Source organism: Phlebotomus papatasi, chromosome 1, assembly GCF_024763615.1.
Source record: "Phlebotomus papatasi isolate M1 chromosome 1, Ppap_2.1, whole genome shotgun sequence".
NCBI classification, from domain to species: Eukaryota; Metazoa; Arthropoda; class Insecta; order Diptera; family Psychodidae; genus Phlebotomus; species Phlebotomus papatasi.
Window position 1 is genome coordinate 36698370 of NC_077222.1, and position 17414 is coordinate 36715783.

Sequence of the window (17414 nt, forward strand, 5' to 3'; positions counted from 1 at the left end):
GTCAGGAAAAATTATTTTCTTTATGGGACACCGGTGTTCCAATCGTCCTTACGGGGTTAAGGCTACTATTTTACTTTATAGGTAGGGAAAGGCTTTTAGGCTTCGCACAAACAATGACATTTGAAATTTCCTACCATATTCCTTTAATGAATCGGACCTATGACAATATATTTTAATAGGTAGTAGTAATCACACATTTCCTGAAAAAAAATTAAAGGAATATGAGAAAACTGTAAAGTGTAAAAAGTTCAAAGCCAAAGTATGTGCGTGCGTAGCCTGAAAGTGCTCGCCTATACAGAATTTGATTTCTATCTGGCGCTTCTTAAAAATCTTCCAATCTATCTGAAGCTTATTTTATATCTTCGGCTTCAAACGAGACTATTGTAAGTCTAAAATGCAATTTTTCTGGAGAGAGGTCTAAAGTTTAACAGCTTTATATTATTTGTTTTTGTCAATTACATCACAATTAATATACTTTCAACCTCTGAAACTATTTAATAATACTCAAGCATTGATTATTTTCTGTTTAACGCTATTTTTAAACCATTTACAGTAAAATTGTGAGCAAAAAAATTGATAATTGTGCGGAGTGTTTTTTTCTCATAAGTATTGCAGAAGTAACTTAATATAATTTTTTGAGGATGTAGATTTAAGGTTTCTGCACCTAATGATACCATCTTTTTGTTCTACTGTAAGTAGACTTATACTAGTCTTGTTTAGAACCGATCATGATAAGCAGTCTGGATTTATCATCTCAACAAAAAATTTTTGATCTAAAATAATCCTTCGTTATTAAATTAACGAACATAAATAATTATTCGAGAAAATCTTTAGCAATAAACAATTAATTTAAAAAAAAACTGTGAAAACCGTAATTCTCAATAATTTGGGATAAACTTAACACAGAATATTTTTATTAGTTCTAGACATGACTTTTATTACTGGATTTGTTATGCTTCTACAAAATGTTTTTTTATAACCCGAAAACCCTTCAATTAAAAACTAGTGATTATTATTATTAATTAAAAAAAGAATTAATAATAGTAATAATAATTTGCTAATTAATTTAAAATAATATAATTTTTATTTCTGATTATACCGCAACAAAATTTTTTTTGACTAAAAAAATCTCACAGTTAATAGCCTTTAAAAATAAATTTAACAAGACATGAAATTGTAAATGTAAAATTTGTAATTCTCACTATTTTTAGTGTTAAAATTAACAGGACACTATTAACGGCTCTAGAAACCGATTTTTATCACTCAATTGATCAGACCTCTACAAACATGTTTTAATAGCAATTACCTGGATTTAATTATCTTTAATAATTAATAATTATTTAGATTGGTTAGTATCAGTGGTAAGTAAATTCAGTTAGAGAAGTAATAAGTTTTAATATAATAGTATCTAACCTAATATCAATATAAGTGATATTAGCAAAGATTCTAAGTTAGTTAGTAAAGTATTCTTTAGAATCAATAAATATTTAATGTTCCTTTATTATTTTTTAATTCTTGGTAATTAGACTAAGATCATTAATTTTCATCATTAGAAGATGACTATAAAATTTATCCAAACAATTAATTTCAGGTCATTATTTTATTTCAAAGACTTGTAATAGGGTCGGAGGAACGTCTGTTCGACAGGGAACCCCTATTGACACTTTTGTCAAAATGTTGAAAATTATTTAATGTATCTAGTAAAATATAAGTAATATAACGTTTTTTCTGTAATATACCTTTTACTATAAACAGAGATGTTCAAAATTCGTATCCCAAATGGTATAGAGTAAGGTGTCAATAGGTGCTGACACGACTTCTTAAAGTGTCAATAGACGTTCCTTTCACCCTAAATTTGAAATCTTAAAATATATTTCGAATAAATCGTTTTTTACCCCTGGTTAGACGGTTTGGAAGTAATTTTGGGAAAGTAAACCCACATTTATGGTATAAAAGACAAATTGAAGAAAAAGTACATTACTCACCTCACTTACCAAAATTCCGATCTGTTTTTTTTTTCTTTCTTAAATATATATCGTGAGAGAAAGTAATAAATAAAAGTCAAGCTCTCGATGGCTCACACTATTTATTGAGGTTGTATTTGAAAATAAATAAAAATAAATTACAATCTCCAGAAGAGTATAATTTCCTAAGGAGGTTCACATAGAATAAAGTGAGAGAACTATTTTAAACTAGTCATTTCCCATTCCAATCTTACACACATTCCCATTAATTAACCTAATTCGAGTCCAAGTGTTGGTCCAAGTTTTGTGGCCAAGCACCCAAAATATTAATTGCCTAAGATTGTTCTTTGTGAGAGAACGCTATTTCTCCATCAAGAGTGCTTCTTTTCTTCTTGATTCTAAAATATATTTACACCCAGCAGTCTCGTGCGCTAAAGAAAAGAATGTTTCAGAAGATGGAAAATCTGAGTCACATTGTTCCCGTTAACATACACTTAATTTACCGCGAAATGAGTGAAAGAAAAATTCACGTGAATCCCACTCAACTTATTTCACTTATTAAATTTCAATTAGGTAGCATCTTTCTGTGTCCACCTTCTCGAAATGTTCTTTGTCTGCTCCATCAGTAGCATTCTATAGCACAGAATTATATAAGACTGAATTCCGATTAAAGTAAAATTGCACTTGAGTTAAATGGAGCGAATACGTAAAGTAATTACATCGTTATAAAACAAGCAAAATCACTGTCAATGGTATCAGATCGCCAATGCAATTTGTGGTTTTTCCTAAAAGTCAGATGGGGATTTAGCTGCAGAAAAGCCGTCCCTCAGTGCCTCGATCATCAGTGAAGTTTTCTGGCATGAACCAATTTGTTGATATCGTTGAAAGTCGTTATCATGGCTGGACTCGTATTATCTTTGAGATCGACGCAATCACGATTCATTACATCGCAATTCACACCATCCTGCCCATCCTTGGCGGCCTTCATGTATTTGAAGAAACGCATAATATCCGGGTTGTCTGAAGTCGGTTTCTTCAATTCGTTGAGTTCCCTTTTGAAGAAGATATTAAGGAAAACAAAACGAGAACATTAAGATTAGAATCAACTTAGAGCAACCGATCTGAAAGAACTCCCATCCCATTAGCAAGAATACAAAGTTGATGATGTTAGGTAAATATACATAAAATGTTAACTTCTAATTGCCCGAAAGTGATGAAGAGAGTGAAATGCGATAAAATCTCATGATCTTCCACTTTATCAAATGAATTTGTTGTGGATTGTTGACCACAAAAACATCAAAAGAAGTAAATTACATGAAATGATGAGTTCTTCTTTTTTTTTCTTGAGAAAGTGGTAAGCCACATTATGGTCAATCATGCTGCAAGAAGATCTTTAAATTTAAATTCCTCAAATAGCATTTAATGTGTTTACCAATAATGTTATATTCATTACAACTGTGTCGGTATAGATTGGTTCAGATACAATTTCTATCCAGTTTCTATTAATTTTTAAAATACAATGAAAGTTTTTATATAATCCAAAAGTAGTGTTAAAGTTTTCATTTTAATAAGTTTCAAGGCTTAATGACATTAAATTGAAATAAAATTGCAACATGTTAAATCCTAATTAATCAGACCTTTTATCAATTGAGTTACAATAAACATCAAAACGAGGAAAAATGAAAATGAAATGAAAGAAAATAAGTAAGAATATATACAAAGATTTAGAATGTAAAAGAAAAACAACAGAACAAAATATATTAATAGTTCAGAAGAGAAAAAATACGAAAATTTGTAAATAATGATGACTTTATAAAATTATTCGATTCTATCAATTGATAAAATTAAAGACTTTTGTTGCTTAAAGAAATATCGAGCAGTACAATTACATCGACTTCTTGATCTGTCAAAATTACCACGAATCATCAAAGATGACTTGTTCTAATATATTCAAGAATCAGAAAGTTCAGACGAAGACGAAATGTTTAGAGATAGGTGACTTATACGGGCTTCAGACTTAGATTTAGCCATATGGCTTAATTCGTCTAATTCTTTATCAGACAAGATTCTTGTAGAAATTGTTGTTTAGAACTGGATATTAAGGGTAAATTATCCATTAGATATTGAAAAATCAGGAAAATTGTTTCTTATTTACATTTTTGAGACCTTAGAGAACTGGGCTAAATATTCAGTCTGAACCAGGCATTAGGGTCCAAACAGGCAAGCTGATCCTCGATATCATTTAGCTTATAAGATATTTCAGTAAAGGATTAAGTAAAGAAATTTGTGCAAAGGACCTCTAAAATCGATGATTCTAAGCTCTCTGTATGCAACATTTTATGACAATTCTTTATTCTATTTATGTCAAATTTTGTAGGTTAAATATTTTCGAGTGTAAGTCTGCGTCTATAGGGAGAAATGGGGCACCTTTGAAATTGAGATTTTTCTCCTACGTTTAAGTAGAACTAAGCCATATCATAATGTAATTTACCTTATCAATTTGTTTGTGCTCTTAAATTATATCACGATAAGGCTCAGTTTTATTTAAAAATAGGTGAAAAATCCCAATTTCAAAATTGTCCCTCTTTCAAAGGTGCCCCACTTCTCCCTATCGCATTTTAGATTCTTCAATTGAATCTAGGACTATTAACATGACTTTCATTTTTCCCAATTCCTCTTCATACCCCACCCCCTCTATATAAAACGACATTTTTAAAATCATCTTTGGATATCTTTTTAAAATATTCTACGCGGACATTTAACTATATAGAAAATACCGTTGAATAATTCTAATTGCCAGATTTTCAAGATACAAGTTTTAAAAGATTTTAGGCAAATTTGGAGCCTTTGAAAAAAAATTTTGAATCCCTGATAAGACTGTATTGCTCCCAATAGACTTATTTTATTAACCATTTTATTCTATTTTATTAACATTAATTAGAATTATTATGATTATTTAAATAATAATTTATTAATAATTGTCCAAAAAAAGCACATTTTATCTTTTAGTTAGAATGATCACTTTTCATTAATTTAGTTTTAATCGCTAAGAGAAAGAATGAGTAATTTTAGCCGAAAAATGCATATACGATAGTGCACTTTTGCTTCGAGCATCTCAATTATAACTTGGTCAAATTATTCAAAAACTTTTTTAAAGATATTTGTCACTAGTTTTTAGATTATAAACCTAAATTATCATATTTTTAATTATAAAACTAAAATATTTTGTATAAGTGATGAAGGCTTTTTTAAAAGTATTTTATTCTTCTCAAATTTGCTAAAATGTTTGAAATGATCCTACTCGACTAACATAATATAAAGTACTTATTAAACATTAAATAAGTGATATAAGTAGGGGAAAGTGACCATGCTTGATACTGTAAAATGATGTCCAAGGTTTGTGATTATTTTCTGATTTCCACACAAACCGAAGCGATTCTTGCACTATGACAAAAAAATGTCTCACTTCTTAGGTTCATAATCCAACCTCAAATAGTTCCTGGAAATCCTTAGATTTTCCTCAAGAAGAAAATGGAAATTCAGTGGCGATTTTTATACAAGTTGGGTTTGGGGCCTTCCTGTATAATAATTGATTTGACAATTCGGAAGCCCATTTTCACTGTATAAATTTCATTGGATATAAAAAATTGCACATCAATATTTAGACGGAACTGTAATCTATCTGCTTAAATCGTTTGTACGACTGGTTATTAGTTTTAAAATCACTTTTATGTAATTTTTCTAAGCCGTGTTTTTATGGCATTAGGGCGCTAGTGAAAACCATTTTTTCACTTTGAGTCCATGAAAATGTCATTCTGCAACCTTAAAATTCAGGCAACAGGATTGAAGTTTATGTCAATTGTCGATAAAATTGGCGGATTGCAATATGTGTAATTATGAAATAATCACATCTAATGATAGAGTTGCCACATTTAAATTATCATTCATGGACCCTTCTTAGTTATTATCAAGCTTGGATCGTATCAAGCATTGGCACTTTCCCCTACTTAATTTAAAAAAGAAATTATTGGCCAATTCTTATACCCTATTTCTTTATTTATTCTATGTAAGTTGCCTTTAAAAATGTCAAAATCGTTTTTTAAGAAAATTGTAACTAAAATTTCGAATAAATTTTCGGTTTGATATGATGTAGCACGTGTAGTACATACCAACACACAACTCTTAGGGGAAAGTGCTCTCCCTTCGAACGTTCATGCCTTTGAATAATGTGAATTTCTTTTGTTTTTCGTGATAGATTTACACTAAATTATCACGATATTATCAACAATTGATGATAAGCCAACTAATATTTAATAGAAATGTGTAATTCTCTTGGGAAAACTAAAAGAAAATTCACATTATTCGAAGGCATGAACATTCGAAGGGAGAGTACTTTCCCCTACTAGCTCTTCCTGTGAAGAGCTATTTGTCCAACCTTGTGCGGAGGGGATATCGTATTCCCGAAACGTAGGTGCTAAGAAAAATTCCAAGAAGCGAAAAAGTTTTCAATCCGTTCTTACCAGCCATTGTAATCTTTACTAATTAAATTTTATTCGATTGAAAATGCTAGCATATTAATGCTATTAATTTGGCGTCAAAAGAAATCAGTTCAAAATTTTCTTATTTGATAACTTATTGCAATTTTAAATAAATCTGAATCTCCTTAAAATGAATGATAATCAGAAAGAATTGAAGTCGTTATTCAATTTGAAGTAAAAAAGTTTAAATAATTAAAAAAAAACAAATGTTTGAATGCGAAGAAGATAACCGAAAGAGGAAAATGTATGAGGTTGTCATACCCATGTAAGATTATCGAGAATTCTATAAATTTTCCTTCCCTATCATTTCTTCAGGATGAATGGCTTCTCAAACACCTCTTACTTGTTCTAAGAGTAAAAATCAGTCAGTTAATAGCGATAATTATCGCTTCAACTGGAGCAAAACTGTGATATAACCATAATTATATTCAATCATTTTGTCTTTAATAATACTTTCTCAGTATATATTTAACTGGCATTTGGCACAAAATGTGAATCATCTTGTAAGATGAAATTAATTGGATAGCAGAATTTTTAGAGACTGGCCAAAAAGGAAATTCTCCAAAAGAGATATCTCTTCTCGACCATAAAAACTGAGACATGTGAATAATAATCTTTTGGACTGAAGTTGCAATATTGAGTCATGGAGACACTCACCTACTCAATTGTGCCGAAATGAGGTTGCTGTAGGGTGCATATTTGGCCGGACTGGCATACATCAGACACACTAGTTTTTGTCGGCAGGCCTCCTCTCCGGACCCCAGGCCCAGCTGCTGGAATATGGCATCGAGACGCGACAGCAAAGGACTGTAGAAAGGATCGTAGTTGGTGAGCAGCATGGAGGAAGCTGGGATGTCATGGAAGATCTTGAAGTCATCCTTCTTGGCTGCCATCATGCTGTTGTATTTTGAATAGTAATTTCCGTTTGGTGTCATCATATACGACACTTTCTGACCATTTGGTCCAAATCTCACGATGTTATTCTGAGTCTCGGACGTGGCTCCGTCATAAAGTCCATTTCCGTATTTATCTGAATGAGACACAAATACACAACGGAAATAATTGAGATCGCAATTAACAATCTGTAGCATTTTTTGCGTTTGCCTAAGTGAAAATACCGTGTAATTTCTCTTAAATGTTTTTTTTTTCACAATAGCTCATGTTTGGAGAGAGAATCTTCCCATGTACTCGTAGAAATGTGCGCGAAGTTTTATATTGATCGAATGTTATTGAAAATATCTCAAGATGATGGTCTAGTGGGGTCAGTTGTAACTGTAGCAAATTAACAATCATTCAATACATTTTATATTTACTTTCTCAAGATTTTTGCACACTCAACCAATTAGATGAATGTGTAAATACAAACTCTCTCTGGCAAATACCATCAGGAAAACGATATGTTTTCCTTCATTGAGAAAAAGAAGAACTTTCTCATCACGCTGTTGTCATATTAACACAATGGGTTATATGATTTTATCTCAAAAATTTGTCAAAAATATTTTCAGAAATTTAAAAAACACGCTTTTACTTTTAGGAAATTCAACACTATTGTGCGAAACTCGATCCCAAAACTTTCATCTGTTGTTCAAAACCATCGTCAAGTCCTCATTTTCTTGAGGACTTATAAAGTTTAAAATTTATTGATTTGACACTAAATCCCTAATTAAAACCTTTTTTTTGTAAGACTATTTGAGATTCAGTGCACAATAAATTTCGCCAAAATATTTTTATTTCATAATTAATTACGATGTTGAATGACTTTTATAGCATCATTAAGTCATGGATTAACTCTCTTATCTTTGAGTGCTTGTTCTTCATTAATGAAACAATAAATATTTCTATTTATGCCTTTAAATTCATAAATACAGTCTATAAATAAGAAATTTCATGTAGTTAAAATGGAAAAGAACAACGTTTTTCTTTTATCTCATATTCATAATGCTGCAATGTGAATTTACCTTATATTCATTGTTTATTTAGTTTTCTACGCACTTAATTTTGTGTGCCACTAGCCAGTTTTATGAGCCCTAGCAAAAATAGAAACTCTCTAGACAAATATAAAAGATGAATTAACACCGGCTAAATAATGTTAACATATTTTTGAATTATGATTAGCAAAATAAGTAACATGGTGAGGAATACCAATAAAAATTTTAAAATTAGATTGATTGCATAATATCTGAAAGTCAGAAGGCCGGAGCAACAAGCTAAGCCTTTAAGATAAAGCCTAATAATTAATTGTAAAAAGTTAAAATAACTTATTTTCTCGATGAATCAGCGGCTACGCTCTGACCTACTGAAGATTGATGATTAGGAGATATTATTTCAGATGTAAATTCATAATTATTAGATAATAACTTTGGTTTGATGATCGTCATCAGAACATCATGTAACATCGCATTCTTTAAATTTTGTTGCATTCAAATTTTTTTGTCACGAAATACACTTTTCTTAATTCACATAAACAATACTTCTGAAATTTATTTTTTTAAATAATAATCTATACTATATTTAAATTAAACGATTGAATATTCATCATTAGTAGAGTACGACACTAATAAAGTCAACGCATTTGCTTCTTATGTATATTCAATATTCTAACTATAAATTGCTGTAGTTACTATTTTACTCTGTAAAATTTGTCTGTGGTTTTTCTTAACAAAAGTAGTTTAAAAATTTGACATTAAATATGGAATTTTACATATTTTTTACGGTGTTTAAAATTTTTAGGAATTCACTCTATCAGAAGTCGTATTTCCTACTGAAAACGAAAATTAAAATTTAGTCCAAATCCTCGGACTAAGGTGTTTTTACTATGATGCTTTCATTTTTTGACCACTAATTACTTATAATCAATTAATTAGCATTATAAACAATGGAAAGGAGCCATTTTAGTAAGTAAATCACTAAAAATTGCTTGCAAAGAACTCAATTTCAGTCAGTAGAATACTAAAAAGCGAACTGAAATCTCTTTAAACCAGACTAAATATGTGAAAATTGTTTAAAACTAACAAAGGAAACTTTTCCAAAAATAATATATTTTATTATTTTTTGGTCAAGAATAATTTATAAGGAAATACTTTCAGATCTTCTGCAATTCTTTCCGAAATGCTTACTAAATTCCTTCAATCTTTCTCAAGGCCCAAATGGACTCTCAGATGAACCTTGTGAATATTTAACCTATAAAATTTAGCAATGAATAACTACACTGAGAGAAATCCGAAGAAGTTAAAATAACATTCCGAAAATGTTAATTTTACCCTGCAGGATTTATCCAAAATCGGTGTATGAAGGGTTAAAGTTACCCTTTTTCATGTTAATTTTACCCTTAAAAAGGTGTAAAATTAACATAAAAATGTTGATATATCTTTACACCTCAAAAGTGTTAAAGTTATGAGGAAAAAAAGTTAATCTTACCCTTTTTTTCTCAGTGTAGGTAAGGGAAGTTTATGCAAAAGACCTCTATTCGGCTACTAAACCCTCTGTGTAAGGGCATGTACACCGACCTAATGACAATATTTTGATTCGGATTGAAAGTTAAGCTTAGGTCTTAATACAATAAAATTACTTACAGCCAAGTAATTTAAAAAGAAATTATCTTAGTCGTCTACTTCTTACATTAAAATTATTCTCTCAAATTGTTAAGGTTCTTAATATTTTTTTATGATAAAAAAGATAATAAAGAGTGAATTAGAAAGTAAACGCTTTGAACTGTGAGAGTGACGCTTTTTACCCCAGTAGAACAATGAATTAGAAATAGTAAATGATTTCGTATTTTGGCATCAACTTCTTAAAGACTGTTATTGTTATTGTGCAAAGAAAAAATACGTATTAAGCAGGCCCGAAGAGACGTTAAAAAACATAAGTAGTAACGGTCTTTGAATTTAAATGACATGTAAATTCTTTAAAATACTTTAAATTCTTTCAAACTACATTTATTTATATAGTATAACTTTCTAAGAAAAGAATTTGTTAATCACAATTCAAATCGAGAAAGATAATGTAGGAAAATATTATCAAAATAGAAACGATGTCAAAGTTTCCGTGTATATAACTTCGTACACAAACTTTACATAACTTTACCCGAAACGAAAAAAGACCAAGGAAATTTTTCTACCTCTTTCAAGCGATTTTGCTCACGTCATTGTGAAAGACTAACGTAACTAAACAACCTTTCCTTAAAGTAATTTTTATAGAAATTGGTCATAAATTAATTATTCAAAATTGTCTAGTTTGCATTTAATATTCACTAATTCTAATCATGAATCTAAGATATGTACTTTCAATAGGTATTTCGAAAAGTGCTTATATTTTTAATTTTTTTGCTTTTGATTTAATCGTTTTCAGAAGTATAGAATTATTATGGAATTATGAAAAAAATGTTTTTTTTTTTTAATTTATTAAAAAGTTTTTAACCGTCAAAAAATTCTTAATACTTATACTAATTTGACTGTCTATTTCAATTTGAATTTTGAATTAAAAAATTTTCATTCAGAATATTAAGATGTCTGTGTTTTTTAAAATTATGCAGCTTTCCCACTTTGCCTTGTATTGCAACGCTTACACCTTAATTGATAGAAGTTGTCATGTTTACTTTAAATAGTACTGTTTTTTGATAATTCTGCCTCTTGTAATATGGTAAATTAATATTTCGTACAGCTTTTCTCGAATTGTACTCAATGTTCAGTAAGATTGTACACATTTTATTCAATTTAGATAGAATTTGTTTTAAATTTAAAGAATTAGCTTACATCAGGAGCTGTCAAACAGATAATCTCTCTGATAAAGCTTTAATTGTGAAAAAATAAGGGAACTTCACGAAATTTCGGCATAGTTGCATGTAAACTCCAATGTTTTAAGTTTGAAATGTAATATTTTCAATACAAGTTACGTTTTTTAAGGAGTGTTGCTTGAAACGTAATAGATATTTTATTGTAGGGGGAGGTGGGGCTACTTTGAACTGTGGGGCTACATTGTTATACGATTTTTTCGCATATTTCTAAAGGAAACTGGGGTTTAAGATGATGTAATTTTGATAGACAAAACAATTGTGGATCTAAATAAAATAATTGTAAGGCCTAGCTTCAATTAGAAATAGGTGAAAAATCGTGTAACAATGTAGCCCCCAGCTCAAAGTAGCCCCACCTCCCCCTATTTGTTTTTTATAAACATTCCTAATACATTGTAAAATGAATTAAAATATAGACAAAGTTTTATGTCAAATGACATAAACTCAAAATTTGGTCGGTTTATTTTAAGTTAGTTGCATGTTTTTGACCCTTTTGAGTAACTTTTCAAATGAGGCAACAAACTTTTGATTTTTCAAAAATGAACAACTTTTGTAAAACAATAATTTTTTATATGAAATAAAATGCAATAATTTTTTCGAAATATGTAAATAAGATCTACGGATAATAGGCTACTAATTTGCAAAAAGGAAAATTTTAAAAAGTAATTTTTTCTATAATTTTTTGCACCTGTTTTCCCGAACATACATGAGGCAACAAACTTTTGACACCCACTGTACATTTAAATTCACATTTACTTTTACTTAGACAACATTTTTTAAATTGTGTATTTCATTATGCCACAATTTAGATATACCATTACTTTGATATTAAAACTCCCACATCTTTTTAGTTACTAATTAATAAGGTAATTAATTTTAATTTAACAACTGTTAAATTATGTCATTTCTTCTTTTCTGTTTTTACAGCGAAAAGAACTTAATTCTGGAGCACATTGTGCTAGAGGCAAACTACTAATGTTTCTTTCATGTTCTGATAATTTTGAACCAGAAATTATATGCATCACTTAATCTGAATGTCAAATTTATGCAAAATTCTGACCAAATGAAATTCTACCGGTAAAATGAAGATGTCTGATTTAAAATACCCAAATAGTCAATTAAAATTGTAAGACAACAAAAATCGAATTAGGGTCACTTTACCTTGCTGTTGCTGCATAAAAGAAGTTGCTCCACCACCTTGACCGGTAGTGAGTGTATTTCCTGTCCCAGTTGAATAACTATTCTCGTTGTCTAAATAGGTATTATCTTTGAATTCCAGATCTTCAACTGGTTCTTGTGGTTGTCCAAAAGCCGACACCGATGATAAACCTGTGGGATGATGAGGGACGATTAAGAATTTGAGGAAGTGAGATAGGGATATTTTTAGTACCTTTGCCCACAATCTTTCCAAGGGATCCAATGAGGCTGGGCAAGAAAAGAGCTAGGAGGGCTGTTTTGACCACTTGAAGCCCTATAAAGAGGGGCCACATCATCTTCTTGAGGCCCTTAAAGAAGAATATCCGGCCTGTACCGAGTGCACGTCCTACATCCACATTTATGACGCAACTCTCAACAAAGTCATGCAGTCGCTTTTGCACGCTGCCGTACGATCGCGTCTCGGAGTGTGAAACACTGAGATTTCTCTCAATTGTGACACCAGGAAGTACATCAATGTGACCACGGCTCAGAGAGTCATCCGCCAAGTCCAGTAGCATATTACCCAGTTGATTCAGAGTGTCTCCTCTCATTGTGATCATGGAGCTATTTTCACTTTTGACCACGGATTCAGTCACTATGCCAGCACTATTAGCGTCTGCATGAGATGGTGCGACCCAGTGAAGAAGTGTCACCACGATAATCACAGAAAGTCGACCAAGTGACATTGTATAGCTCTTACTCTGCGACAGCATGATGATCTTTCAGATGCACCCCAGGAACTAGAGATTTTCCCTCTGTTATCAATATTGCACCATAAATGACCAACAAAGAGTGAAGAATTTTTTGTTGTTGTTCAATTGTGTGTAATTGGAGCACAATTCAATAGATGCCAGAAAATAATAGTGAGGTGATCACTGAGGAGGCTCCACTGAATAGAATGATCCACTTCTTTGCAAATTTCTCCATGATCTTTCGTGTTTGCGCACAAGATTCACTGAAACAGAGAAAGATCAAATTATTATATTTGATTGACAGCCTTGTTCCTTCTGGAGAAATTGCATCTTCTTAATGAATCAAAAGTTAATACTGCAACTTTTGACAATGAAAGAGAAAAAGGGACTTTTCAATTTACAGAAGATCGCGATCGATGTGAAACTCCAATGTTAAAAATCTTCACTGGTACACCTCATTGAACGGTTGGACCAAATGATCGTTTACTTCATTGCTAATGTAGGTTTCATTGTAGCATTAGACGAAAGAAAAAAATGCTATAATTTCACTGTACACCTCATTGTTCGACAGATCACTCTTTGCAAAGAAGCCTCTCTATTGGCTTACAAATGTAGACGTAGGTCGCGATCATAACAGGTTTACGAGAAGCCCGAAAATTATTCAAGTAAATAAAAATTCACGGAAAAGATGAGAGAGAAAGACAACTTTCAATATGTACACCTCCTTGGGTGGACCAAATGTAGGTCATCACCATTTTCGATCTTGTGGCATTTGGGTGAATAAACATAATTGAAATGGTGCGTGTTTTGTGAACATTGCCCGGAAGAATATCTGCATAAACACTCTCCTCTTGTTGTATTTCATTGTTTAATATAATATTATTCATCTTCTTTCTGCATGATCAACATACAAATAATTTGATGAAAAATGGTGAAAAGTATGTCAATTCACTTTAACTTGGGAAAAGAAATAACACTGAAATTGCAAAGATTTTACCTTCACTTTATAACATTCCTGGTGAGAGAGTGTTCTAACAAGATGTTGGTAGCTGATGATTAATTGATGTGATTAGTGATCAAGTAAAAAATCACAAATGATGGGCATTATATCCACAATATGTAGCCACCATAAACACTCACTTTAAAACTTCTTCTTCAGCACAAAAAAAAACACACACACCTTTTACACCTTTTTCCCAGAAGAAAAAACAAGAGTCTTCCCGAAAAAAAACAGCCACTCAATAAATCCAGTAAAGATCGCGCGACTGTTCACTGATCTTTCCCATGAAGATCATATGACATCGGGACACTGAGTGAATCTTCCGTACAAATTTACTTTAACATCCAGCTCAACTCCACAGAGTGGTAGTCTGCAGGTGAATAAGATAGTGGCAATGAGTCTCGAATGCAATCGAGAGATCGCGTGGTGATCACGATCGTCCAAGTGGAGCCGTCGTTCTTCTCCGGTAAAGCCACTGACTGTAAAACCCGAGCTGAGGAAAACCGTATGTCTCAGACCCAAGATGATGACCAACTCTTCACATTTTTCAACACAGAAGCACTTCCAATTGCATATTTGACCGTCGTCGCGAACTTCTTCTCCACCAGCGCAGCAGTGATCGTAAGAATCGGTATACGAAGAGGTGTTCCAACTAGCAAAATGAATGTTCAATATGCTCAATTAGCAGAGCTAATGAAGGAATCCAGAACGCCCTCAGAGCGTACAAAAGAGCACAGCATGTACGGCTTTCAGCATAATATGCTTGACCGATAAGGCGTAAGCTTCTAGAAAGTGAGAAGTTTATGGACAGGAACATAATTACACAACAGTTTTACAGATGGAATATTATATTTGTTAAATTTAATAAAAATGATCTATCTACAAAGAAGTAGAAAAAGTATATTAAGAAAATATGGATCATGAAAATAATGTATTAAAAACTCAAAACAAGAATTGCAATTTCTTCACTTGAGCGAATTTTGTATTTCGGCTAAATAGAAACGAGTGGGGCAGTTTCACGCAAATTAACTCTATCATTAATAAATTTGGAAAGTTTTCTAGATATTATTTCTTGGATATTTGCTATCTGAAAATATGTAGCATATTTTTTTAGATATTAATAAATTATATCTATAATATTAAATAATTCAGGATTTTTAAATAATTGATTCTCATTTTTTGCACGGCAAAATGTTTTTTTTTTACTTACTAAAATTAATTTATTTTTATTGTCCAAATTTACTAATTTACTGACCAAAACAGTTTTTCTCTTAATACTTTGCATAGAGCTGAAGTAAAGTAGTGAAATTAATATTAGCAAAGGAAAAATTAAGAAGTTGTATGTGCCATATCGATATTTTACTTACCAAAATTGATTTTTTACTTGCCAAAATTCAATTTTTACTAACCAAATTGATTTGTCAAAAATGTTTTATATTTTCACATATATACCCATTCACGAGAAAGAACAAATGAATTTGGAAACGAATTTCATTTCAAAAATATTTATTTTCTATTATATTTCTTTATGATATTATATAGATAGATAGATATTTTATTCATCGACAAATGCTTTAAAAGCGCAACAACATTACAGGAACAGTGACTTATTTTCCCTCTATTGCGTCCACCGCCGTCTTAGCGTTGGTGACCAACCTCCAGAGGCAAACGGTGGAAATCCTCCTTCACAGGGTGTATAAGCCGTTTTTGATGACCAAATTCAATTTAATATTAAAAATTTAATTTTTACGAAGATTTTTTCCTTGTGGATAAAGAAATTTTGTATATTAACCAAAAGCAATGAAATTCCTGGAAAATTTGCATAAAATAATAAAAATCACGGTTCTTGATATATACAATACATACAGTGTCGGCTAAGTTTCTTGAAAAATTTATATTCAATAAACCAAGTGGAAAAAAATGACAGACAGAATAACATTTTAATTTTTTTCTTGTAATCCATTGATTTTATTTATATGTTAAAAAATAATTTTATTTCATATATGTAGTGTAGATTTTCCTCCTGAGAGCGAAATAGAGCCAGGCTGGTGGATTCCCTTCCCTGTTCGCGGGCAATTTATATTTCCCGCCTCTCGCTCCAAGAAAGGCGGCCTTTCACTGGTGGTATAGTTCTGTTGCATGCCGTGTGGGGGATTGGCTGATAGGCGACAATGTTAGTAAGGCCTGGAAGAGTTCGGATGGGGGCACAGAGCTGGGTCGATGCCGAATAATTGGCCACGATAAGCCTTGATCTCTCTGAGGAATTTTTCAGGGCAAAAGCCCAACAATATATCAAAAATAATTGTTTTTCAAAAGTTGATAATTTTTATCGACCAAAAGTTTCTTGAATTATTTAGAAAAGTACTTCAAAATGGTTAAATACGTGCAAATAAATACGTGGTCGATTTACACATTTCTAAACTTTTCAATGGTCAATATATACATAAAATAATAATAAAAAATAATAAAGAAATAATGTTTTGTTGTCAATTTCGGTTAAAATGGTTAAAATGGTGAGTTACAAAAAGGTGAAAGAATGGGAATCGTTCAGAGAAACATCTTGAATAAATTTGCATCGTAAATTAGTTTATTTTACGAAAAATTAATTAATAATTCAAATTACGACAGGATATACGTAAAATCGGTAAAAATAGTAAGAAAATGCTTGGACCAAAATTTACTCCCATAACAAAGACAATGTTTTAAAATTTAAATATAGAAAAAGCAAAAGCAAAAAAATTAAATTGGTCAGTAAGATTGGTAAAATTTTATGAAATCAAAATTCGCAACCCTGTCTTTCTCAAGAGGTTCGCCTATCTAGTCTATCACACTATTTTGAACTTAAAATTGGACTGAACTAAATTTAATTTGATGTGATGTTCAAAAGAAGAAGAAGAGTGCGAAAGAGTGGGATAGACTTGTGAAAAAAGTTTGGGAATGAAAAATGTCTGAATTTCGATAAGATGAAATTTTCCTGGTACAAAAGATGTGCCGGAGCTATAAGAAATTAAATTAGGACAATTAAAAATTGCATTTTGGTCAGTAAAAACCTAAATCTTAAAACAAAATTCAATTAATTTAATTGCGTTGCAAATAAAATGTAGATCTTTATTTTTAATTTATGTTCTTTTATTTCTCTATATGATTTTTTTACATATTTATAAATATAAAGAAATCCCTCGATATTTTCTAATATAACTTACATAAAAATTTTATTCTATTTGATATTTTAAA

General features: G+C 31.0%; 1 protein-coding gene across 1 annotated transcript; it reads right to left on the minus strand.

Moving 5' to 3' along the window:
* Positions 1 to 2067: 2067 nt before the first annotated feature.
* LOC129799000 (uncharacterized) lies at positions 2068 to 14663 on the minus strand. Its single transcript, XM_055842564.1, has 5 exons — positions 14178 to 14663; positions 12682 to 13443; positions 12453 to 12620; positions 7160 to 7532; positions 2068 to 3016 (listed from the first exon to the last, which is right to left on the minus strand). Exons 2-5 carry the CDS (start codon positions 13199 to 13201, stop codon positions 2806 to 2808), a joined length of 1272 nt encoding a protein of 423 aa, XP_055698539.1. The 5' UTR covers positions 13202 to 13443; positions 14178 to 14663; the 3' UTR covers positions 2068 to 2805.
* Between the last annotated feature and the right edge of the window lie 2751 nt (positions 14664 to 17414).

Coding starts and splice junctions, on each gene's coding strand:
- LOC129799000 (XM_055842564.1), bottom strand. CDS start 13,201: ATGCTGTCGCAGAGTAAGAGCTATACAATGTCACTTGGTCGACTTTCT. Junction 7,533..12,452: donor TTTTATGCAGCAACAGCAAG/GTAAAGTGACCC, acceptor TGTCTCATTCAG/ATAAATACGGAAATGGACTT. Junction 3,017..7,159: donor ATTTCGGCACAATTGAGTAG/GTGAGTGTCTCC, acceptor CTTCTTCAAAAG/GGAACTCAACGAATTGAAGA.